The 25,071-nt window shown below is 38.7% G+C and overlaps 1 protein-coding gene across 1 annotated transcript in view; it reads left to right on the top strand.

The window, feature by feature from the left end:
- snd1 (staphylococcal nuclease and tudor domain containing 1) overlaps positions 1–25,071 on the top strand; it is a 535,431-nt gene that overhangs the window by 184,746 nt on the left and 325,614 nt on the right. The window contains exons 14-15 of the mRNA XM_028814871.2: positions 2,415–2,487; positions 10,490–10,631. Of these exons, the coding sequence (XP_028670704.1) occupies positions 2,415–2,487; positions 10,490–10,631 (215 nt within the window). The remainder of the gene's footprint in view (positions 1–2,414; positions 2,488–10,489; positions 10,632–25,071) is intronic.

Raw genomic sequence — 25,071 nt, 5'->3', positions numbered from 1 at the left:
TGCGCTGTTTCTGCAGCACTGAATGAGCTCACCCGCTCTAACATCACCCCTCCCCTGATCTGACTCTCTAAGTAACAGCGCAAGTACAGACACAAATCAAGTGCATGTGTGTACTGTATAATATTAACAAAAAGAGCAGCTTACTACTGAAAACGGCAAATATAGGAGTGAGTGGGGATCGAACCAGGACTCTTGATTACACTTGGTTTGCGTCTATACTTGCGCTGTTACTTAGAGAGCCAGATCGGGGGAGGGGTGATGTTAGAGCGGGTGCGCTTATTCAGTGCTTTTTCTTTCAGTACATGTGCCTTCCCTGTTTGTTTGTATATCTCTGCCTGTCTGTCTCTGTATTACGCAGTGCTCTGTCTGTCTGTGTGTTATGGATCTTGAAAAAAATAAGTTATAAGGACAGTTGTTCATGTTAATTGCAGTCTCAATTGTTAAAAAATATTTTAAAAGGAGCATCCCACATGAAAATATAACGATCTCATTACCTGACAGTCCATACCAATTTACAAATTTTATGTCCGTTTGAGGTTAAAAAGAAAAAAAAAAGAAGTAACACTTTATCCCCAGCGGGGAATTGAACTCATGTTTGTGAGGCAGAGAAAAGCTACTTGCTCTGAGAGGCAAATCTTAGCGCGCTACGCCACGGAAGCTGTTATATGGTGTGTGAAGCTTTTGTGGAAGTGTTTATTTGATCTTAGGAAATCGGGCTTTACACATTCTATAGTTTATGCCTACATTTTTTAACATTTATTACTAAAATATGAAAAAGTTTCTGTTTTAGCAATGTGTTTACACAGATTACTGTAGAAACGGAACACGCATGAAATGCATGTATTTCAAATAGCGATCTATTATTTCTATTCTAAAACTCCAGCAGTTCAGTCACTCCCAGGTAATCAAACAAGGCATGAGCTGGGAAAACTTAGTGAACGTTCTGCGACGGTGGGGGATGGAATAGCCGGCTGCTCGCTGCTCCTCTTAATCGGCACATTTAGAAGACAAAAGAGAGGTGAGAACAGTTTTAAGGTGGGCCGGATCTACGAGTTTTTTCGTAGACTCTGGTAATTCTAGTGTTAATGAAGCCATTCCTGGTGTTGACCAATGTGTCTCCTCTAAGTTAAGTGTTTACTTTGAGCCTTGAAGTCAACTATGGAAGGTGAGCATTCTAGACGTTTTTAAGGGATTACTGCCGTGAGACTTGAAACACGTGTCTCAATTGTTAGTTTACGAAGGCTGTAAGTGCCCATGAAACACTGGGGATGACAAGTTTGTTTTTGTTTTTGAAGCCAGTCATCCCTGCATTAAAGTGAACCTAAAGATACTTGTCTGGCTATTTACTTGCTCTAGCAGGAGGATACCATTTAGCATTGTGTGGCTATGGGCTCTAGTAAAATGCTATCATTTTTAAAAGTTAATGGCCGCGTTTATTCTAAGTTGCTTGAATTGAGAGGTATATTAATCATTTCCTGGGGTAGACCACCATGTCTCTTCTGAAATAAGTGCTTAGTTTGAACTGTGAAGTCAACTACGAAAGATGCGCGTTCCTAGATGTTTTTAAGGGATAACTGCCGTGAGACTTGAAACACGCATCTCAATTGTTAATTATGGAGGCTGAAAGTGCCCACAAAATACATTGAACCAAGTACCTGCTTTGGCAATTTCTTTAGTTAAAATCTAAATAATTAAAAAGAGCAATAATGCGTAATTCACTTAAGGGGTATCAAGCTAAATGCTTTTAACACTAGAATCCCTGAAGCCTATGAAAAAAGTCATAATACTGGGCCACCTTAAATTCCTTCTCACCTCTTCATCAGCTTCTTTGTTTTGCAAATCTGTCAATTAGCACAAATAGCAAGCAGCCTGCTACCCATCCCCCACCAACGCAGCTGAAGTGCTCCCAGCCGGGTGTGAGTTGCCTTGAGTTGTATAGGGTAAATAATATATTGTTATTTGGAATATGTGTCTGCTTATATCCCTTCAAAATCTTTTACAAGTAGCAAACATTTATACTGGGTTTTACAGACAGAAATCAAATGTATATTTTTATTATATTATAGTAATAATAATAAAAGCAGCTCACTACTCAAAACGAAGAATACCTGGACTCAAACCCACAACCTTTTGGTTATAATGCAGCAGTTCTTACCTCTGTGCCATCCAAGAAGACATGTTAACTTTCTGTCGATTTAACATTTGAGCGTGGGTTTTTAACTAATTGACAGCAACATGTAAAGTGAATGATTTTTTTTTCTTTGGTTATGTTCTTGAATAAAAGTGCATGTGTGTTTTTGATATTTGGATGAATTATACAATTCATGTCATTATTACTACAACACAGAAAAAGTTGCATCAAACTTTCAACCTAATTTTAATGTTTGTGTTTTCACCTTTTTCCCCTTTGCCAGAGCCATAAAAAATGGAAAAGGTCTACATAGTAAGAAAGAGGTTCCCATCCATCGTGTTGCTGATATTTCTGGGGTAAGTTAGAAATACTCTGAGGGGTATTACCCTCTGTTGCACATTTCAGCTGTCTGTAGATGTTTGATGTAAATTTTATCACTAAAGGTAATTTTAATGGAGCCTCCTTAGTAGGTACTGCAAATAAGTAAGAATGTTACATTTAGCAAAGTCTCTTATGCATATAATTTAAGTGATAGATGACTTTTAAAATGAAGTGACTCAAAATGCATAAGTACATTATTGATATACAATTCTGTCAAGACCTTGAAACTGTTCATCTACCACATATTCAACACTGTTTTAGGAAAGAAAAAAAATATCTGTTTAGATCAGGTGTTGAAAATCCTTTACTCTTTAAGCCCAATGTCATTCTGAGGTATGCAAAATTATGAATTAGCTCAAAAATATACCAGTAGAATATGAAAAAAGAACACTTTGTAGGTGTGTCACCACAGAACTGAGGTTTGTTTTGGAGAATCATCTGAGTAAGTTAAGAGTTTATTCATTCATGCAAAGTCATAGTGTAATTTATTTTGTACATAGTGTTGTGTGATACACCCCACTTATATTTATATTGGATCGAATTTCCCCTGCTACAATACAGACCTGCACTCTGGCATTCAAACAGTCTTACAGATGACAAGTGTCGTCCTGTGGAATGCCAGTCGACGTTCTTTAGTTCTAGAGGCACAACTGGCGAATATCATTGCTGGTCGCTTTGTTTGGGGCATTGCTGGTTGCTTTGTTTGGGGGATTTGCACACTGTCCATTCCAGTTTCATACATGCTTGATCATGGAGAGGACCAATGAGCGTGCCTGCTAGTAGAGTCAACAGACAACCTCTAGAGCACTTTTGACTTGCATGTACAGAATGGGTCATGTGTTGTCTTGCTGGAGTAATACATCTCCCATTTCACAAAGGCATAAGCTCAAGACCAGTTAGATGTTCATGACATTAGAAGTGCTGGTCAATGTCCTCTCCACTAACATTTCAGACACTTCTGTCTCCAGGTCTCAGTCATATTTATACATGCCAGTCAACTATTCCAGATTGCCATTCAACTCTCTAATTAGTCCCTTCAGGACACCAATACACGTGAGCTTGGTGGTGACAATGATTGAGTGGCTTTTGTGCCAGGGAAATGTATGACTACAGTCAAGCTTCAAGAAGACAATTGCATATGGTCTGAGCGACCACTTCTAAAGCAACAGTGACTCTGATGTGTGACACAGTCTGCCACAGCCTCCCTTCTGAGGCGAAAATTTGAATGTGCATGTATATGTAGATATATGCTTCTTATAAATAAAATTCAGGTTATTCTGTCAGACATTATCCTGCCAGCTGTGCACCATAGCGTGCGGATTCCAGCTTCCCTTGGGCCAGTGCATCGCTGGTTTATGCTGTTTCAGTTTCCTCCTCATACCTGGCCTATATAGTCATGCAATTACACCTTCTAGTTACAGTAATCCCTCCTCCATCACGGGGGTTGCGTTCCAGAGCCACCCGCGAAATAAGAAAATCCGCGAAGTAGAAACCATATGTTTATATGGTTATTTTTATATTGTCATGCTTGGGTCACAGATTTGCGCAGAAACACAGGAGGTTGTAGAGAGACAGGAACGTTATTCAAACACTGCAAACAAACATTTGTCTCTTTTTCAAAAGTTTAAACTGTGCTCCATGACAAGACAGAGATGACAGTTTTGTCTCACAATTAAAAGAATGCAAACATATCTTCCTCTTCAAAGGAGTGCGTGTCAGGAGCAGTGACTGTCACAGAGATAGCCCTATTGATTGTTTGCTTTTCTCTCTGTTTGGCTTTTAAGTATGCGAAGCACCGCGGCACAAAGCTGTTGAAGGCGGCAGCTCACACCCCCTCCGTCAGGAGCAGACAAAGAGAGAGACAGAGTTTGTTTTTCAAGCACAAATCAATACGTGCCCTTCGAGCTTTTAAGTATGCGAAGCACTGTGCAGTATGTCGTTTCAGGAAGCAGCTGCACAAAAGCTAGCAACGTGAAGATAATCTTTCAGCATTTTTAGACGAGCGTCCATATCGTCTAGGTGTGCGAACATCCCCCCTGCTCACACCCCCTACGTCAGGATCACAGAAAGTCAGCGCAAGAGAGAGAGAGAGAAATTAAGCTGGGTAGCTTCTCAGCCATCTGCCAATAGCGTCCCTTGTATGAAATCAACTGGGCAAACCAACTGAGGAAGCATGTACCAGAAATTAAAAGACCCATTGTCCGCAGAAACCCGCGAAGCAGCGAAAAATCCGCGATATATATTTAAATATGCTTACATATAAAATCCGCCATGGAGTGAAGCCGCGAAAGGCGAAGCGCGATATAGCGAGGGATTACTGTATTCTCTTGATATTTTACCTGCATGCCCTTTTTAAAGATTCTTTTGAAGTCATCAGTCCTCCTGTTTTTGCCATAATTAATAACTGTTTAAAAGTGGGGGAAATGCGTAGCATCTTCAAGTATGCAATTGTTCAGCCACTACTGAAGAAGCCTACTGTAGATTCCATTACAGGCCTATCTCTAAACTCCCCTTCCTGTCCATAATTATGGAAAAGGTGTTTTTTGTGCAGTTACTTTCGTATTTGGTGGAAAACAATCTATGTGATGTGTTTAAATCTGGTTTAAAAAACATAGTATAGAATCTGTTTTGTGGAAGGTGACCAATAATAATTTATTAACCTTTGACACTGGTTCTTGTGGTGTTTTAGTGCTGCTGGACCTTAGTGCAACTTTTGATACACTGGACCATGGGGTTCTGTTAAAACTGCGTGAGTGTGAAGTTTGCATTCAAGGTTGTGCACTGAAATGTTTTATGTTGGATCTGTGTCGTTTAACATAGGTAATGATTTCTCCTAGCCAGCTCCGCTTAAACAAAGTGTACCACAGGGTTCTATTCTGGCCCCCTTATGTGCCGTATATCTGCTCTCTTTAGGGTCTATATTTCAAAAACACTGTGTTGATTACCATTGTTATGCTGATGGTACCCAGCTTTATCTTAAAGTTAGCCCTGACATTCTTCATCTGTTTAAAAAAAAAAAGCTGATGGAGTGTATTGTTAATATTAAATTTCGGATGGAGTAAAATTTCACTCCAATTGAATGAAAATGAAACAGAGTTCATTATCTTTGACCCTACTTCTTCACTCCTCACTTAGGCTTGTTAACAGCAAAAATTCATAACAATGTCAGGAACCTGGGTATCCTCTTTTGATTCGTCACAAAGTTTTGACAAACAAACCTCCACGGTGGTAAAGTCTAACTTTTACCTATTGAGGCAAATCTCAAAATTTAAAATCCTTTCTTTCACAAAAGGATTTGGAAATTGTGATTCATGCTTTTATTACATCTTTGCTAGATTATTACAATTCCCTATATGTTGTATTGCCCAAATCTACGCTGTTGCTCCTTCAACTGGTTGAAAATGCAGCAGCTAAATTTCTAACCAGCACTAGAAAAAGAAAGCATATCCCACCTGTACTGGCCTCTCTCCACTGGGTATGGATGAGATTTCAGGTTGATTTTAAAATTTTATTGTTTCTTTTTAAGGCCTGGCAATCTAGGACCTCGGGATGATCTGTCTCCGTGATTATATTAAATTCGCTTTGCTGATCTGCTCCCGTTTCATCTTACAGTACTCTACGACTGGGAACTGATCTGATATTCATACTAATCTGGCTTTTGGCTCTGGGGCGATCACGCCTGAAATTACCAAGCGTTACTGTTTGTGGCTGTGTATTGGAACCTCCAACTCCTGCTACCTCCTCATGCTATGCTTTGTGCTGCTTTGCTATCGCCGCTCACATACTCTACCACACCCGCCTGTCCTACCGGTTCCGCTGTGCTGTGCTGCTTCTCCACTGCTATTCAGATAAGTATTGCCCAGTATCATGCTAAAGTACTCTCATGACAAACTCCTTCTTATTAAACAGTTTGTCCAGAGCAAATGGTCTGACTGCAACATCCTAAAGGACGCCGGTATTTTGCAGCGCCCAAAATATATACATCGCGGGTCAGGTCGCCGCCACTGCCGGGCTGCGAATGAAAAGACCACCGGCAGCATTTGCTCAGGAATACGCCGTCCTTCTCATGACCCTGGAAATAGAATTGTCGGTGTGCCAAATTTGCATTATGTGGAAATAAACCCTGATCGTGGCTCTGTGCAGAAAGAAGCCTCATTATGTAATGTTGCACTGTTTAACTCGAGGTCTCTTAATGCAAAGCATTGGTGCTGTCAGAAGTCATCACTGACACCAAACTTGATATTCTGTGTTTAACGGAGACTTGGCAAAAACCAAACGAATTTGCTTCTCTCACAGAGGCGACTCCAATTGGTTTCACTTTCCACTCAGAGCCTTGCAGCTCAAGACAAGGCGGCGGGCTGGCAGTAATTATCAGAGAAGACTTAAACATTAAAAGAATCCCAATTGACTGCCCATTGTCTTTTGAGTGCCTGGCTCTTAAACTAATAACGGAATCAGGTCCTGTCTCACTCATTGTTCTCTATCGTCCCCCAAAATACAATGCATCCTTCTTATCCGATCTGATTGAACTTTTGACCCACCTAAGCTCTTACTCTCAGAGAATTATGCTTCTTGGTGATTTCAACATCCATATTGACACCCCCACATCTAAACTGAGAAATGAATTCCTGTCCTTACTGGACTGTTTTGACTTGACACAACATGTTGATTTCCCAACCCATTCTGGCGGTCATATATTGGACCTGATCTGCACTTCTGGACTATCTGTTGCCAACATTTACAGCACTGATTTGGGACTCTCTGACCATAAAGCATTACCTATCCCACCTCTTACCTGTAAATGACAAATTTCTTACAGAAACCTTAAAAATATCTGTCCCTCTATCCTTTCTGGATCCATTTCTGATCTTTTACTGTCTGCTACTATTCCACCAACACTAGATAGTTTTGTTGACCATTATAACACAGCCCTTCACTCAGCATTAGATAAAACAGCTCCTTTAAAACATAAGGAGGTTTCCTTTAAGCGCTCAGCTCCTTGGTATAACTCAGAATTGCGATCTATGAAAGCAGCTGGCCGACGCCTTGAGAGAATGTCACGTAAGACTGGCCTCACCGTGCACATCCAGGCTTTCTCTGACCACCAAAGAACTTACAGAGAAGCACTAACTTCTGCCAAGAACACCCATTATGGCAGAATAATAGAAAGTGGCCATGATAACCCAAGGGTTTTGTTCTCTGTAGTTAATAAACTACTCGAACCCGCATCTGGTCCAACTACCTCTTCTACTGAAGTCTGTGAGGAATTCCTCCACTTTTTCCGTAACAAAATTAAAGATCTAAATAATTCAACTAACATAAATATATCATCTGTTTATATCTCTCCCTGTTTTCCCACTCCATCCAGTTCCTTCTCTAAGTTCTCACCAGTCACTTCTGCGTTTGTTAATAACCTGCTTTGTAAGATGAGGCTGACTACTTGTGTACTGGACCCCATCCCCACCACACTACTTAAATCCTGCCTTCATGCCATAATCCCGACTGTTAAAACAATAATAAACTCATCCCTTGACACTGGCTCCGTGCCACTCACTTTTAAAATTGCTTCTGTAACCCCAATGTTAAAAAAGTCTGGCCTTGATGCTGACAATCTTAACAATTTCCGGCCTATTTCCCACTTACCTTTCTTGTCAAAAGTTCTTGAGCGTGTTGTAGCTTCCCAACTCACCAATTACCTAACCTCTAATAATTTGATGGAACCCTTTCAGTCTGGATTCAGGGCGCGGCACAGCTGTGAAACTGCTCTGCTACGGGTAACCAATGATTTGCTTATGGCAGCAGACTCTGGACAAACTAGCATATTAATTCTGTTAGACCTCAGTGCAGCATTTGACACAGTCAGACATGACATCCTACTGTCCAGAATGGAGAACATGCTGGGTATCTCTGGCACTGCCCTCCAGTGGTTCAAGTCCTATCTGAGTGATAGGCAAGAGTTTGTTAGTCTTGGCAACAGCAGATCCAACTCCGTGCCAGTCACACAAGGAGTCCCTCAGGGCTCTGTCCATGGTCCTCTGCTTTTCTGTATTTATATGCTTCCCCTTGGCCATATTATCCGTAGTATGGATTGGGTTATCATTTTTATGCAGATGATACCCAGCTCTACTTCAGTGTTAAAAGTGGAACTTCGTCAGAGCTTTCTCAGCTCACAACCTGCCTTAGTGAAATTAAAACCTGGATGGAGCAGGACTCTTTAAAATTAAATTCCAATAAAACTGAACTCCTGCAAATTGGGACTAAAATGCAACTTAATAAAATGAGCTCCTTCCCAGTCTATCTTGGCAGTGATCTCATCAGACCTGCCTCTACTGTAAAAAATCTTGGTGTCATTTTTGATTCCTCCCTCACTTATTCCACCCACATAAATCACATTAAGAAACTTTCTTACTTTCACCTCCGTAACATATCCCGTGTTCGCTCCTTCCTCTCCTTCTCTAATGCTGAGAAACTTGTCCATGCTTTTATCACATCCCGCATCGATTATTGCAATTCCCTACTGGCAGGTGCACCTTCTAATCTTATATCACAGCTCCAGCTTATTCAAAACTCAGCTGCAAGAGTCCTTACTCGAACCAGCAGCAGCGAGCACATCACACCCATCCTGCTCCGTCTTCACTGGCTCCCTGTGTCCTACGGAATCGAATATAAAATCCTACTAATAACCTACAAAGCTTTAAATAACCTCGCACCAAACTACATCAGTGACCTTCTCCATCACTATGTGCCTGCCCGCCCACTAAGGTCCTCTGATTCTGGTAATCTTATTGTGCCCCTCACTAATCTACACTCTATGGGTGACAGGGCCTTCAGCTGTATAGCGCCCAGACTCTGGAATGACCTACCGAAATTAATCAGGTCAGCTGACTCCATGAATTCTTTTAAAAAACAACTCAAAACTCATCTGTTCAGGAAGGCTTTTAGCTCTACTTGACTTTATTACCTTTCTCTCAGTTTACTTCTCTGTCAAGATGCCAATGTAACCTGTATGTGTGTGCTAGACCATCAATTATGTTGTCTGTTTTTTTTTTTTTCAGAATTTACTGTCTTAATCTTCTTTATTTATTTATCTGGTTTGTACAATGCTATATACTGTATATTCTGCCGTTCTTTATTATATTCTGTAAGTGCCTTGAGCATGGGAAAGGCGCTATATAAATAAAATGTATTATTATTATTATTAACTGTCCATATCCTGGAGAGGTAGAAGTGTTAGCGTATAGTGGAGAGATTTGGTGATAAATTTGCCCATGTATTTTAAAACAGTATGGTCCGTGGCCAGGGGGTTGAGTTACCTGTGCAGCCGTGGAAGCAAACGCTAGAGAAGAGTTGTAGTCTCGAATATGTTCACGATAATTTTTAGCTTCTGATGTTTGCTGTGTAAGAAGCTGTTGTAAAGACACCGGTGGCTCCCGCAAAGGTGGTAAAGCTACTTTACCGTTGTGGCAGCACCTCGAGTACTTGTTGGATGTATTACGCTCAGCAGGCCAGTATAGTGCATGACATGGAAGTGGACGAATAGGAACTGAGAAATGCCGTGTCAGCTGCATGTGGGCAGGACCGGTTTTGAAGTGGAAGCAGGACGAACCAGAAGAGAAATACATATGAGATTACAGGGAACTTTTATTATTCACTACATGTCTTTTTTTTTTTTTTAAATCTCTACTGACTGTCTGCACTGCATTGATTTACATTTCAGTAAGTGCAGTAAGTGAAAGCTATACTGTGACACACATATCAGGAATACCAAACCCTTCATATCTGATATGGTAGTATCTATTATTTTTAAAAATTCAGATCAATCAATAATAATTAATTGGTCTATTTAAAAAGTAGCTTTAGAGTCTTGTTTCTTTAATAATTTGTGCATCACCTCAAATGATCTTCTCTGTGGTTTCTTGGTGCTAAAACTAAAATAATAAAGGATCTGTTTTAATATTTTTTCTTTTTAAATTATAGGAAACACAGAAGGCTAAGCAGTTTCTCCCATTTTTGCAGCGCGCTGGACGATCAGAAGCAGTAGTTGAATATGTATTCAGTGGTTCTCGTCTAAAGCTCTATATGCCAAAGGAAACCTGTTTGATAACTTTTTTATTAGCTGGTAAGTGCTGTGTTCTCATGGATAAATGCGGACATTTACGTGTTTTAAAAAATCTTACTTTATTACATTAAAGTGCAGAGCAAATAACAGAACTGAACATTTTCCGTTTTATGTAAAGTCAAGGAAACAGACTCCACCATGGATACTTTTGCTAATTTACCTAGGCAAGTGTCTTCAGACTACAGTAATGATATGTAAATCAAAGTTAACATAACTATGACAGTCCATTTTGCGTACCTGTTTATATACTGATACAGTCATAAAAATGTAAAGTACTACATGTGTCTGTAGTATTTCACATGAGAGCTACTGTATTGCATGCTTGGGCTAGCATAAAGGGCAAAAAGTTGGTGCTCATCATTTGCTAGTATTAAGATTGCTTAGCTTAAGCTCTCACTGTACATATTTAAATCCATTTAATAGAGAATTTTACAGCTACTAGATAACTTGCTATTTTTATTTTGAAAAATGCATTGAAGTGCATGTTCTAACTATATTTGGTTTAAATACTTTTAACAAAGTTATGATGTTTTGCACTTTCCCCGAACACTTACTGCAGTGGAAAAAATGCCTACTTTTTAGAAACCTCTTATTTTGCTAATCCATATTATAACTCCTATCTAAAGAAAGTTAATATCTAAAAGAATATAAATATTGTATATGTGTGATTACAGTGTTGATTTTAGAAGTATTTTTTAATGCAAACATTGACATGAATTTGAAGTTTAGAGCTACAGTGGATAGATAAATATTGCTGTGGTTTAAATGATTGATTATTCTGTGTCCTGGAAGTGAGTTTGTCACATGGTAACTATATTTCTCTTAATATATTAGCAGTCAACAAATCTGTTTTTCAGGTGATATAAACAATTTTGAATTTCTGTATAAGTTTTAACCTGTCTTGACTCTGTTTGCTTTATTTAATTTCTGTCTGTCATTCATTGCAACTAAGAAGGCGAATTTCATGTTTTCTTGAGTAAACATGACCAAGTAAAAACTTTGAATTAATGACAGTCTGTATATTCATTCTTGGTACACTTTATGGATCTCCATAGTTGGCTCCTTCCTGGAAAATCCAAATACCTCTTTGGCATAGCTGTTGGAATGGGGCATGCATAAACGTGGGTGTTAAATGTCTAGTTCCACCCATAATCTGTAGATGTCACGTGTTGGGAGTTCCACCCACAAATTCAAGCAGGAGCTGCACATCAGAGATCTCACGTACCGTTCTATGTGATTTATACAGTAAATGCTTTGCCAGTGAAGTTTGTAGATATGAAATCATTCAGAGGAAGTGAGAAAAGTACAGCATGTGCTGTCATGATATATCGTTAATAATTTGCCTTGTTGTTTTTTTTCCTCTTTTAAGTAAATGTCAGGTGTGATCTGTCAAACCTTTTAGCACAATTTGGCTTGTAGTTTATCTTCTCAAACAGCTGAAACTGAAATACTTGATGCATTCATCCTTCTTTTCCATTCAATAAACTTAATATAATTTAAATAGTTTTAACAGTAGGTACCTGTCAACGTGCATTACCTTATTTAAGACAGTTTTTTTTCAGTTTAATGAAGGAAAAGATGTGTTTTGCATCAAAATTATAACTAAAGCTGTTTCTGTTTTTCTATAGATAGATACTTTATTATACCAAGGGGGGAAATTCACATACTCCAGCAGCAGCAGCATACTGATAAAGAAACAATATTAACTCTTTTAGGGCTAATTTTTTTTTTGTTTCTTTTCTCCCAGGGCTGAATATTTTTCCAAAAACTAACATTTTTTAAAAAAAGAACACAAAGCAATTGTTTAACATATCAAATCAACAAAAAATATTTACTTTTGACAAATGTTACTGTCTTGCATGTTGTATGAGCCTGCATACTCTATGATTTCACATACATATCACATACATTTTACACAGCAAAGTCTGATCTCGCTCAAAGCAGCCAATTTCAGTCATTGCCACATTGCACTCCTTACAATATGTGTTGCTTTGGTGCCTACTTTTCAATTGTCTGTTGCTGCATTTTCTCACATATATTGTTAGTGTGTACTGTAGAGAGACAAATCACCCATTTGCCATCGTGCCATGCCACTACCACCAAGTTTTCTGCCTGCATGAAAACCGTATTGTCACCTCTTTTCATTTTCTGAAACTTTATGAACTTTATGTATGGCCATATAGCCTGGCTCACCCCATGGGATTTGCTTCTGTTTATTACAGAAGTGAATAAAACTTTGCAGCAGCACGTACCTAAGCCACCAGGGGACAAAACACGTTTGGACCAATGCTCCCTGAAGTTATATCACCAGTTCTGTCCCATCTCTATTTGTAATGCCACAGCGCGCTTCATCTCATCTTTCATTGTGGGTTTCCACTTTGAAAAACGAGAATGCGATGCAAACGCAGCCCGCGATTCAAAAAAAATCTCTGTCTACCTGTTTGTCTCGTCTGACAGTAGCTGAAAAGCAGCATCAGGAGAGAGCAGCCTGAAGTACAGCAGCTGGTGATCTGTCGTGTCCAACAGCAAGCCATGCCGTCTTGTAAACTCCGGTAGCCAGATCGGCTCTCAATGGATCAATGTCTGTGTATTTATTCCATGCGAACCTTGCCGTAGATGCATCGGCTGCGTGAAGGCACTCAACTGGCAGCAGATCCGCTGGCGCGGCATCGGCTGGTGTCTGATCAGCTGATGCCTGCTTCTTACTCTCTTGCTCGATCTCCTGATCACTGCCAATAAAATCCGATTCTGAAAAATCAAGAGTCCGACTCCGCGATAATGCGCAAAACATCGTCTGCCGAGTGTTTTCTTTTCTGCACTTGCTTCGCTGCCTTTTCACATGTCGGTGCCATCTTGCCATTGTTTACATTTCGCAACTCACGCACACGCAAGGTTTAGTTGCCGAGTCAACGAGTCTAGCATTCCTCCAAGCACAGAGGGAATGCCTGTGACGTGACAGTGAGATTTGTCGCCATTAACAGCTGATTGTCGTCCCCTATCCCTGGATGTCGACTTTTGTCGACATTAGCCTTCAACCCCTCCTGTCGACAAAAGTCGACATCCGCCCTAAAAGAGTTAAATTAAAGAGTGATAAAAAATGCAGGTAAAACAGACAATAACTTTGTATAATGTTAACGTCCTCTGTCTAGAGAAGATACTGTTTAGTGGATGCAGTGGATTTTCCATAATTGATAGGAGCCTGCTCAGTGCCCGTTGCTCAGCCACAGATGTCAAACTGTCCAGCTCCATGCCTACAATAGAGCTTGCCTTCCTCACCAGTTTGTCCAGGCGTGAGGTGTCCTTCTTCTTTATGCTGCCTCCCCAGCACACCACCGCGTAGAAGAGGGCACTCGCCACAACCGTCTGATGGAACATGTGCAGTATCTTATTGCAAATGTTGAAGGACGCCAGCCTTCTAAGGAAGTATAATCGGCTCTGTCATCTCTTACACAGAGCATCAGTATTGGTAGTCCAGTCCAATTTATCATCCAGCTGCACTCCCAGGTATTTATAGGTCTGCACCCTCTGCACACAGTCACCTCTGATGATCACGGGGTCCAGGAGGGGCCTGGGCCTCCTAAAATCCACCACCAGCTCCTTGGTTTTGCTGGTGTTCAGGTGTAGGTGGTTTGAGTCGCACCATTTAACAAAGTCCTTGGTTAGGTCCCTATACTCTTCCTCCTGCCCACTCCTGATGCAGCCCACAATAGCAGTGTCATCAGCGAACTTTTGCACGTGTTTGGACTCAGAGTTATATTGGAAGTCCATTGTACATAGGCTGAACAGGACTGGAGAAAGTAAAGTCCCCTGCAGCTCTACTGTGTTGCTGACACAATGTCAGACCTGCAGTTCCCGAGACGCACATACTGAGGTCTGTCTGTAAGATAGTCCACGATCCATGCCACCAGGTATGAATCTACTCCCATTTCTGTCAGCTTGTCCCTAAGGAGCAGAGGTTGGATGGTGTTGAAGGCACTAGAGAAGTCTAGAAACATAATTCTTACTGCACCACTACCTCTGTCCAAGTGGGAGAGGGATCGGTGTAGCATGTAGATGATGGTATCCTCCGCTCCAACCTTCTTCTGGTATGCGAACTGCAGAGGGTCGAGGGTGTTGCTGACTTGTGGCCTCAGGTGGTGAAGCAGCAGCCGCTCCATGGTCTTCATCACATGTGACGTCAGAGCGACAGGCCTGAAATCATTCAGCTCACTAGGACGTGATACCTTTGGGACTGGGGTGATTCAGAATGTTTTCCAAAGCCTCAGGACTTTCCCCTGTTCCAGGCTCAGGTTGAAGATGTGCTGTAGAGGACTCCCCAGCTCCAACGCACAGGCCTTCAGCAGTCGTGGCGATACTCCATCTGGACCCACTGCTTTGCTGGCACGAAGTCTCCTCAGCTCTCTGCTTACCTGGGCTGCTGTAATTATGGGTGGGGGGAAACTCTCTCCTATGCTGGTATCAGTAGAAGGATGGGTGGAGGGTGCAGTACTCCGAGGTGAGAGTGGGTTAGGGTGGTCAAACCTGTTAAAGAAGTTGTTCATCTGGTTTGCTCTCTCCACGTCTCTCTCGATGGTGGCACCCCGCTTCGAGCTGCAGCCAGTGATGATCTTCATTCCATTCCACACTTTCTTCTTGCTGTTATTCTGCAACTTCTGGCCCAGCTTTCTCCTGTACTGCTCCTTCGCCGCCCTGAGCTGGACTCGGAGTTCCTTCTGCACGTGCTTTTCCCTGTTTCCTTGTATTTCAAAGTAAATGGTTGTGCCTTTTATATTATTATGTTTGATTAAAATACCATTTTAATGCTCTGGTATTTGAAAATAAAATATTAAAAAAATAAATTCTTGTCTGAAATAGTGATTAACCTAATAAAATTACAAAATTCAATTTAGTTTATCTACTGTATAATGATTAGACTTAAATGTTCACCTATGATTCATGTTGTGTGCAAAAGCTGGTCACTCATTGTCATTGCTGTTTGTAATACAATCCACTGAAGATTATTATTTGAACTCTTTCAGTAAGTTGGGTATTTGGATAAATGTGTTAAAAAAAAAAAAAAAATCACCTTTAATGTATTGTTTACTTTTATCCACTAGATGGTATTAAAGATTGTGAGATGATCTAACTCACAGAAACATTAGTCATTGATTTTCCTTTCAGCATTACATCAAATACTGGTAGTCACTATTGTCAAAAAATATAGAAGTTATTTTATCATTGATAACTTATATTCTGCAATATCAGGTGAGGATTTTGAACTGTCAAATGAAACCTGACAAAGAGAGTGTTGCCGAAATTTATTATCTAATGAGTGTTTACACTCATTCAGTTTATAACCATGTTGGGGGGAAAAAACTAGATGTGAAAGAGTTGATGTCATTTTAATTTTTCATCTTTTATTTCATCTTTTAAAAGAACTAAATTAATATTAAAACTTTGCTGAAGTTGAACTAGTTAAAATTTTTATGTAACTTTGATATATATTTTTTCTAATAAAGCCAGATCTTTAGGTACTTGTCTACAGGTGTTTTTAATCTTCACACAGCATTTCTGGCGAGAACGTCAACCTTAGTCCAATTACTTACAGATAATTACTTGAAATTTGGTGAGAGACTGTTGGCTTTGGGTTCATTTACAAAACATTATGAATTCTATATAGTGGTTTATATTGCTCAAATATGATGTATAAACCTTAATGTGCTATGTTATACTTTCATTAAGAGCTTACTTCAATATATCAATTATTAAAAAAATGCATGTTTTTCACACTTGTAAATAATGCACAAAAATGTTGCTTATGACATTTGGCCCAGCCTTTCCATTCCCTGTTATTGCTTCTGGTGACTGCTTATCTGTTATTCCCGCCTATTCCTTTATTATCAGCTAATGAGAAGGCAGAACAGTTTAAATTGCAGCTGTCAAATTAAGAAATTAAAGACATTAATGAAAATCACAGGTCATTAGCGGAAATCAGATGACCATGCAACATACTTTGCAGCAGATTGCATCCTTCTGTTGCATATTTAAGGGCACTAGTATGTTTTAAAGTAGATTATGTAGCACTATGAAAGCCGGGGTAGATTTTTTTGGGAAGACTATTTTTAATGTGTAATGTACCAACCTGAAATTGTCAATGTTTTATGTTTTACTAAAAGTAAACTGTTTATACTAGCGACAGGAAGCATTTGACTGCTAATATCATTGCTTAAGGAGGTTCTAGTAACTACTAAATCTTAAAATTCAAACAGGCTTTGAATCCTAAATCTTGAATGTTTAAACAGTTAATTCAATTAAAATGCTGTAATTTTACAATTTTGTTTTTCTGTTTATTTAATCAGACTATATTTATTATTGTGACGTAAAGTGAAAGCTCATCTTAATAGGACCCATCCGTACAAAAATCAGGAAGATAGCAAATGATGGTTCATCTTTTTCTAACACTTCTGTTAAAATAATCTATATAGCAGTTGGTAACAGAAAGGATAAGGCATCAGATCTTGGAGAAAGTAAAATTGTGGTCTATGGTCATATGACAGTAACAATTAAAGTTAATCCATCCTACTAGATACCCACCTTTCTCATAAGATATTGAATTAGCTTGTCACTGATGAGTCACTTATGAGCCTGAATATAATGATTGCATTTATACGTGATGGTGTCAATGTAAAGGTAGACCAAAGTAAACTTTAACACCAAGAAGAGTAAGAAAATGGAAACAACTTACCGTATTTTTCGCACCATAAGACGCACTTTTTTTTTCCCCAAAAGAAGGTTGGAAATGTCTGTGCGTCTTATGGAGCGAATATTGCATCACAGACCATGATGTGTAATACCTGACAAAGGTCGACATCCAGGGGTAGAGGGCGACAAAACTCACTGTTACGTTACAGGCATTCCCTCTGCTTGGAGGAACGTTAGACTCATTGACTCGGCATCTAATCCTTGCGTGTGCGTGAGTTGCGAAATCTAAACAAATATAAACAAAGGCAAGATAGCATCTACATCTCATGAGGGAGCGAAGCGAGTGCAGAAAACAAAATACTCAGCAGACGATGTTTTGCGCATTATCACTGAGTTGGACTCTGGACTCGATAGATTACCAGCCGCTGGACTACTTCAGGCTGTTCTTTCCTGAAGCTGCCTTTCAGCTACTGTCAGACGAGACAAACAGGTATGCAGAGCAATTTTTTGAATCGAGGGCTGTGCTTGCACCGCATTCTCATTTTTAAAACTGGAAACCCACAACAAAACACGAGATGAAGGGCTTTGTGGCATTACAAATATAGATGGGACTAGACTGGCGATATAACTTCAGGGAGCATTGGTCCAAACGTGCTTTGTCCCCTGGTGGCTTTGGACAGGTTATGTCGCGTGATGATAGGTACGTGATGCTGCAAAGTGATTGTGAGCAACTGAGCTTAATAAATTCTGACACTAGCGATGAGGAGTTCTTGGGGTTTCCATAAAACTAGAAGAATGCTTGAACCTTAAAGTCTCTCCTTATTTGTTAATGACAGTGATGGTGTTTCTTAATGCCACTGTTGAATTTACATGGTTGAAATATTATTCTGCTATATTTTATTAAACATATTAGTGCACCATTTGGTTCAGAATATTTTTTTTCTTGTTTTCCTCCTCTAAACCTAGGTGCGTCTAATGGTCAGGTGCGTCTTATGGTGCAAAAAATACGGTAGTTATCCTAAATCATGAATAGTTGTTACAATTAATCAAAAAGCAGTATAAAAGAATTATATGAAATGTGAAGCTCAGTAGCAACCCTAATAAGAACACCCTTAAATAATAATCTGTCGGCTTTGATTTAAATGTCAAGGTTCTGTCTGCTATACTGGTTTTATTTATCTCGGGAATATTTAAAAAAAAAAAACAAAACGTATCTTTCAGTCAAGATATATGCCTGTAATAGGCAATATCAAAGCATTTTGTTTGGTAAAATATAACTAATTATAACTTTTCTTTCCCATTGTATTTAGTTATTAAAGGAGCATTTACCTGTGGGGTACGGGAGAGAAACTGTTGGGGCAGTAACAGGAAGGCACACCATGAGATGAAATGCTGTTGGCTGTTCAATATGGTACGAGAAGGCCTTACGTACCATTTGTATTTTTTGGCTCAGGCATGCCAGCATCTTGGTTTCTTTGTGTCTGCCAAAGAGGAAGTCTGTTTAAGTCACGTGTTAGTACTGGTAGAAAAAAACCTTGCATAATTTAGTTTTCCAGGGAGGCGCGAGACGTAAAGTCCCAGGGAAGTTTAGGAAGTTGCGTGAAAGTAAGGGTACATGTATTTCAGCAGAAACACACACGTAATAGATAGATGCTGAGAAATAGGGGAATTTCTGCTTGGAATGAGGCTACGTGGGGGGAATATCACAATGGCATCTCTGGTTGAGTATGCTGAGTCAGAATTGTAAAGAATTGGTGTCCCTCCTTTCTTATTTTGAATTAACTGCACACTAGTAAGTAAACAGTTCAAACCATGTGCTTACTGGCTGGGCAAGACCAACTCTTGCCTGGGATGGCTGGTGCCTCTAGCTGAATGGCATTGACTGAAACTGGTGGTTCAGGCTGATAGGCGATGACTGGAACTGGTAGCTTATACTGGAGATTCTGGCTCAGGTGGAGTGTACAGTAGATGTTAAAGATTTTTTTGTTGGGTACTCTCTGGCTTAATTTTTCATTTAGAAAGCTGCCTTTTCTTCACAAACAAGAAAACATCAAGGAAACTCAGTGGCTAGATTATATTTTAAGTATATATTGCATTTAGAATTTAACACTAGGCAAATGGTGAAAAGGATCCTCCAGTTCCACCAGTTTTTAGAATCACAGAATCCAGGTTCTTAGGACACACCATTTCTTACCAACAAGTATTTTGGTGAAAAATGCTTACTAGAGTTCTTTCTGCTTGAGATAGTAGCATAATTGGGATCAATTTCTGTTCCTTATAGCACTTGCTGTTACTGTAAATGTGTTGACCTTATCTGTCAGAGGGGTAACGAAATATCTCTGCTGTGTATAAAACGTAGCTTGAGAGCAACCTGTTTGCATTCTTTTTCTCCTTGAGCAAAACATAAATCCATTAATATATTTTCTGATTCATCAAACAGTGCACATCCTCTGTTCATTGTTCTTTAATCTAGCAATCCACCATGTTTTGAGTTTCCCCATGGGATTAATAAAATTAATCTAATCTGATGAACTGCAAGTCTAACATCTTGGTGTTCGGAAATGTTTTATGTAAGATTTTTTTTTTCTCAATAGTTCTTTATTCACATTGGGGAAAGACAATTACTACAAACTTAAGCAAGTCAGATTCCAGTAATTAAACATTTTAATATGTCTGTTTATTTTATAACATTTTACTGCTTTAATTTTCCTACAATGCCAAAGTTGATTTGTTAGGTTTTTGTTTTATAAGTTTTTTAAGAGATGGCACTATAACGCGAGTTATCAGTAAGCAAGTAGTCGTTTTTTTAAATATTGATAAGCAAGTCACATGACAGAAAATATTCTGGAACATGCCTTTTTAACCTCTTTTTTATTTCTGTATCTTTTAAGTTCACTCACTGTGAATGTCTTGGGCTTGGAGTTGAATTCAATCAGAGGCCATTTACTTTCTGTGCCTTGAATGTGCTTGAGACGCTTCTAATGCATTGTATATACATGTTGTACCATCTGGGCAGCCTGGTGACAATTTGTAAACTTTGTATGTATATTTCATTTGTTATAGTAGATAAATCCCATTTCATATTGAAATTCACACACATTGCAAATGTGCTGATATTGTGAGTTTTGTTGTTCTTCGGTCACAGGACTCCAGTCTTTTCCATTTTTTTTCTCTTCTTGCTTCACCACAAATTGCAACACAGAAAATGCCTCCATGAAGGTAAAGCTAGGTGCAACCTTAGAGCACGGAGTCTTCAAAACTTTTTTAAAAAAATATAGAAATATAACTTGGACAATTTTTTAATTAATAACCCTCTAAATTATTTAAATAAATTGATCAATTTACTTATAAAATATACTGTGAATGCTTTATTGCATTTCATTATGAAATAACAATTTCAGTTACAGATCTTAGTATTCCAAAAGTTATATGAACCTGTAATGCTAGATTAAGCAGTCACATTTTTGTTTCTTGTAGACTGCATTTTCATTGTGTACTGTTGTTTGCTGCTTGATTCTAAGTCACAGCTCAGTCTGATACAATCTTGATGAATTCATTGTTTCTAAATTAACAGTGCTTTTTATCTGATTCTTTAAATACATACTATAGTCATGACAAACTCTTCAATAACTGCATCCAGTCAGCGAAGTGGCTGGCTTGAAATGGATAGGTCATTTACTTAACAGTAAAATGTTTTTAAAAATAACTTCACATGATCAAGGCATACAAATACATCAAGGAGTACAAATACAAAAAAATTATTTTCCAAATGCAACCAGCGCTTATTTCTCCTCCATAAACTCAAACTATTTAAAGTAGACAAGGACCTCATGTTGTCCTTCTATTGCAGTATGATCCAGTCTGTGATCACTTTCAGTTTCATTGCCTGGTTTAATAGTCTGACAAACCAAAACTCAAAAAAGCTCCAGCAGATTACGAAGTATGCAGCTAAAGTTATTGGAGCTGATGTAGATGATTTGATTAGTGTGTGTCAGAGGGCAATGCTAAAGAAACTAGAAATCATCTCAACTGATGACAGACATCCATTACATGTAGAACTAAACTTCCGTAAATCAGGAAGGATATAAAGAAACTGGAAATCATCTAAACTGATGACAGACCTCCATTACATGTAGAACTAAACTTCAGTAAATCAGGAAGGATAGTTGCTTTGAAAACCCACACAAATCGCTCCAGAAACTCCTTTCTTCCTAGTGCCATACGACTTTTCAATAAGAAATATCGGAGATGATGTTTAAGGTTTTGATATATATCCTGTTACTTTTTTTTTTTTTTTTTTGGTGTAAATATGTTTTATCTAACTGCCTTACCTTAACTTTTCTTATTTCTATTTGTCTGTTTTATTTCATTCTGTCTGTTACCTGTTATTAGATGCAACTGAGAAGGCAAATTTAATGTTTTCTTGTGTAAACATGGCTAAATAAAGAAACCTAAACCTATAAGTGCCATGCATAGTTTTAGTACTTTAACAGTCAAGTGGCTTCTTGCCACTTTTAAAATATTGACAGACATGTCACAAGATAAACTTAAACGCATTTTTCACACTCTTCATCCATTTGCTTTGTTCCAAATCAGGGTATTGTTACATTGTTTCAATTTCCAGTTAATTTGTTTGCATTTCACACTGTGAACTTTTAAGCGAACTAAACATATCAATAAACATCCTGTAGTTGTGTCTAACTTCTTTTATTGAACAGAAGCATTTTTCCCCAGGAAACAATATCATAGTGGGTATTTGCATACCACTGCATTTTCCATAATTATTAACTGGAAGATTACTTGAAAATTATGCACTGCTAAATTTATACATTAAAGGACATGTTTCAAGTAGGTGAGTGAATAACAGAAAACAACCTCTGCTGATGGCATACACTGATGTGGTTCAGTTTTATGACCGTAGACATATCAACGTAATTTTTATTTAACTGTGAGATGTTTTGCATTTACTCTCTAGAAGAAACAATTTGAATGTAACCATAATTTATCTCAAATCATGTCTACTGTCATAACTCTGGCTCATATTAGCTGTTAATACTTATTTTGGAATACTCAATTAACATGTCAGTATTAGTGTGCGCATTGAGAGTACTCCCCATCTGTGGACGTTATTTTTATAGTTTAAGATTAGGATGTTTGATCTGTGTTCTCACAGTGCACTGTTATTTGTTTCTTGCTATCTCTTTGTGTTCTGATTGACCCAACAACAAGTAAATTTAAACCTATTTATTTATTTTGTAAAACATTTTCAACTACTCTCTATCCACATGTGTGAGGGGCTCTGAAAATTAATCTGGTGCTGCTCTGATTGAGCGAGTAATTGTGAGAGTTGTTTTATGCAGATTGTTTTATATTTGTATCTTGTATCTGTGTACCTATTTTTTTTGTTGTTTTTAATTGTAATCTGTGGCTCACTATGCTGTAAATGAGATTCCCAGTTACTTTCAGCAGACCTTCTGTTTCTAATACAGCACACAAAATGTCATGGATAATGCACAGTATTTCATGTTCTTAAATCAGTCCCATTCTGGATTACATTCAGACCTCATGTGAACCACTCCAGGGTTTGTTTGGTATAGTACCAAAACCACCCTCTCCAAAGGATCTTGATACAACTGTTTTGGTAAGACCAGAGTGTGATTGGCATATTCATGTCTACCTAAATGAACTGGAATTTATGGGAAATAGCACCAGAGTTCAGAAAACTGGTCCAAACTGACTAGGTGTGAAAACACCTCAAGACCTGAGTCGCCTACCTCTAGTTAGAGATTTAATGATTTAGAATTGGTACTTTTTACAACTATTTTAACATTATGGAACTTTTTAACCCATATTTTTATTTCTACATCTTTTCCTTTTGCCTCTTGCTGATAAAAAGGATCAGTGGGGAAAGATTTAAATATTATAAATTCTTATTTTCAACAGACAAATGCTTCAGATTAATGTAAATTATCGTGTAAGATTGTAACAACACTGTGGGAGGTATTTTCTGCGAAAATGAAAATGCAGTCTATTTTGCAATTTCATTTTCAAAGTCTACACACAAAAATGAAAATGAAATAACCCCATTTTTCAATTTCATTTTCAAAGTCTGCTCACAAGAATGTTGCAAAAATTAAAATTAAAATGAAACAACCCCATTTACAGTTTAATTTTCATCCAGAACCGCAATGAAGCTGCAAAAATGAAAAATAAAAAGCATTTTCACTTTTCATTTTCAAGTTTTCAACATGCAAATAGTGTGGATCAATAGGCAGGGCTTTGTACCTTGATTCTCCACAATTCTTTGTTCTTCATAGCTATAGAGTCACTTTGATCAATAGAATACTTCTCAGTTCAACTGTGTTTAATTCATGTGATTTTAATCTTTTCACCCCCATACTGCAAGCTTCACAACGAAACCGTCTCACAAAATCCGAAGACCATACATAATTATAGTTCTGAAGTAATTAATGTGCAATTTAATTACAATATTTAACATGAGGGAAATTAGCTTTTTCTATGTCATGTTTTACATTTATTTTATCTAAAGTAGAAACCGTACAGGCTGTATACCCTGATCTTTACGTGGCTCTTTGAGGAGGCTTGCTATCCTTTAAAGGACTGCTTGCCTTTTGCTGCACTAGTTTGAAAAGCCCATGCAATTGTGCATAGTTGCCATTTTTATAGGCACTCTTCCCATTGATGACACAATGCCAGCTGAATCTTTTGATGACTCATCCCTAAGTTGATGTAACTTGTACTGTGCCATTGCAAAGCCCTCCCTTCAAAGTCACTGTCCTTAGTGCCCACTTCCAACTTCTTGCAATGGCACAGAAACTCCTTGAAAGGGCTGCACAGTCTTTCCTCCCACTTCAGTCATGCAGCCGGTGTTGAGGTCACAGCAGCACGGTTTGGGAGTGCTGTGTTGTCAGATGGCACAGCAGGGATGTTGCGTGTTGCACTGGTAGGTGGCAGAACTGGGATGTTAAGTGCTGTGCTGCTGTTAAGTGCAGCAGGTGTGTTGAGTGCAGGTCAGCTGTAGGCAAGCTGGTGAACCTCCTGGTGTGGAGATGCAGATGCACTGGTTTCTTTGCTGTTTTTGTTTACTGAAGTGGTGCTATAAACCGTGTTCCAGGTCTGGATCTCAGCTTTTAAGGCTCTCCCTTCACCACCGCTTCACAACGCCTCTATGATCTGCCTTGTCCTTTGCTTGCACATTTTTATCACCGTCCCTGCTTGGAGTCAGTGGCAACTCGATCTGCCACACTTTTCTCTAGCTTCATGAGCCTGAAGCTCCACCGGTGTCGGCGCACTTGGGGAAAAATTGACATTAGCAGATGGAGAAGCCGTGGTGGAGCTGCCCTGTCATGTTAAAAGTTGTAATTAGATTGCACATTAATTACTTCAGTATTACAATTTTGCATGGTTTTTTGATTTTGTGAGACAGTCTCACTGTGAAGCTTACAATACGGGGGTGAAAACATCAAAATCATGTGAATTAAACACATTTGAAGTGAGAAGTATTCTATCAATCAAAGTGGCTCTACAGCTCCGAAGGCAAAGAATTGTGGAGAATCAAGGTACAACGTCCAGCCCGTTAACCCACACTATTTGCATGTTGAGAACTTGAAAATGAAAATGCAAAGTGGAAATAAGTTTTACTTTTCATTGTTTAAGCTTCATTGTAGTTCAGTCTGAAAATGAAATTGCAAACGGGGTTATTTCATTTTAATTTTTGCAGCATTTTTGCGCTTAGACT

The sequence above is a fragment of the Erpetoichthys calabaricus genome, chromosome 1, assembly GCF_900747795.2.
Source record: "Erpetoichthys calabaricus chromosome 1, fErpCal1.3, whole genome shotgun sequence".
Taxonomy (NCBI): Eukaryota; Metazoa; Chordata; class Cladistia; order Polypteriformes; family Polypteridae; genus Erpetoichthys; species Erpetoichthys calabaricus.
This window is presented reverse-complemented; position numbering and strand designations above follow the sequence as displayed.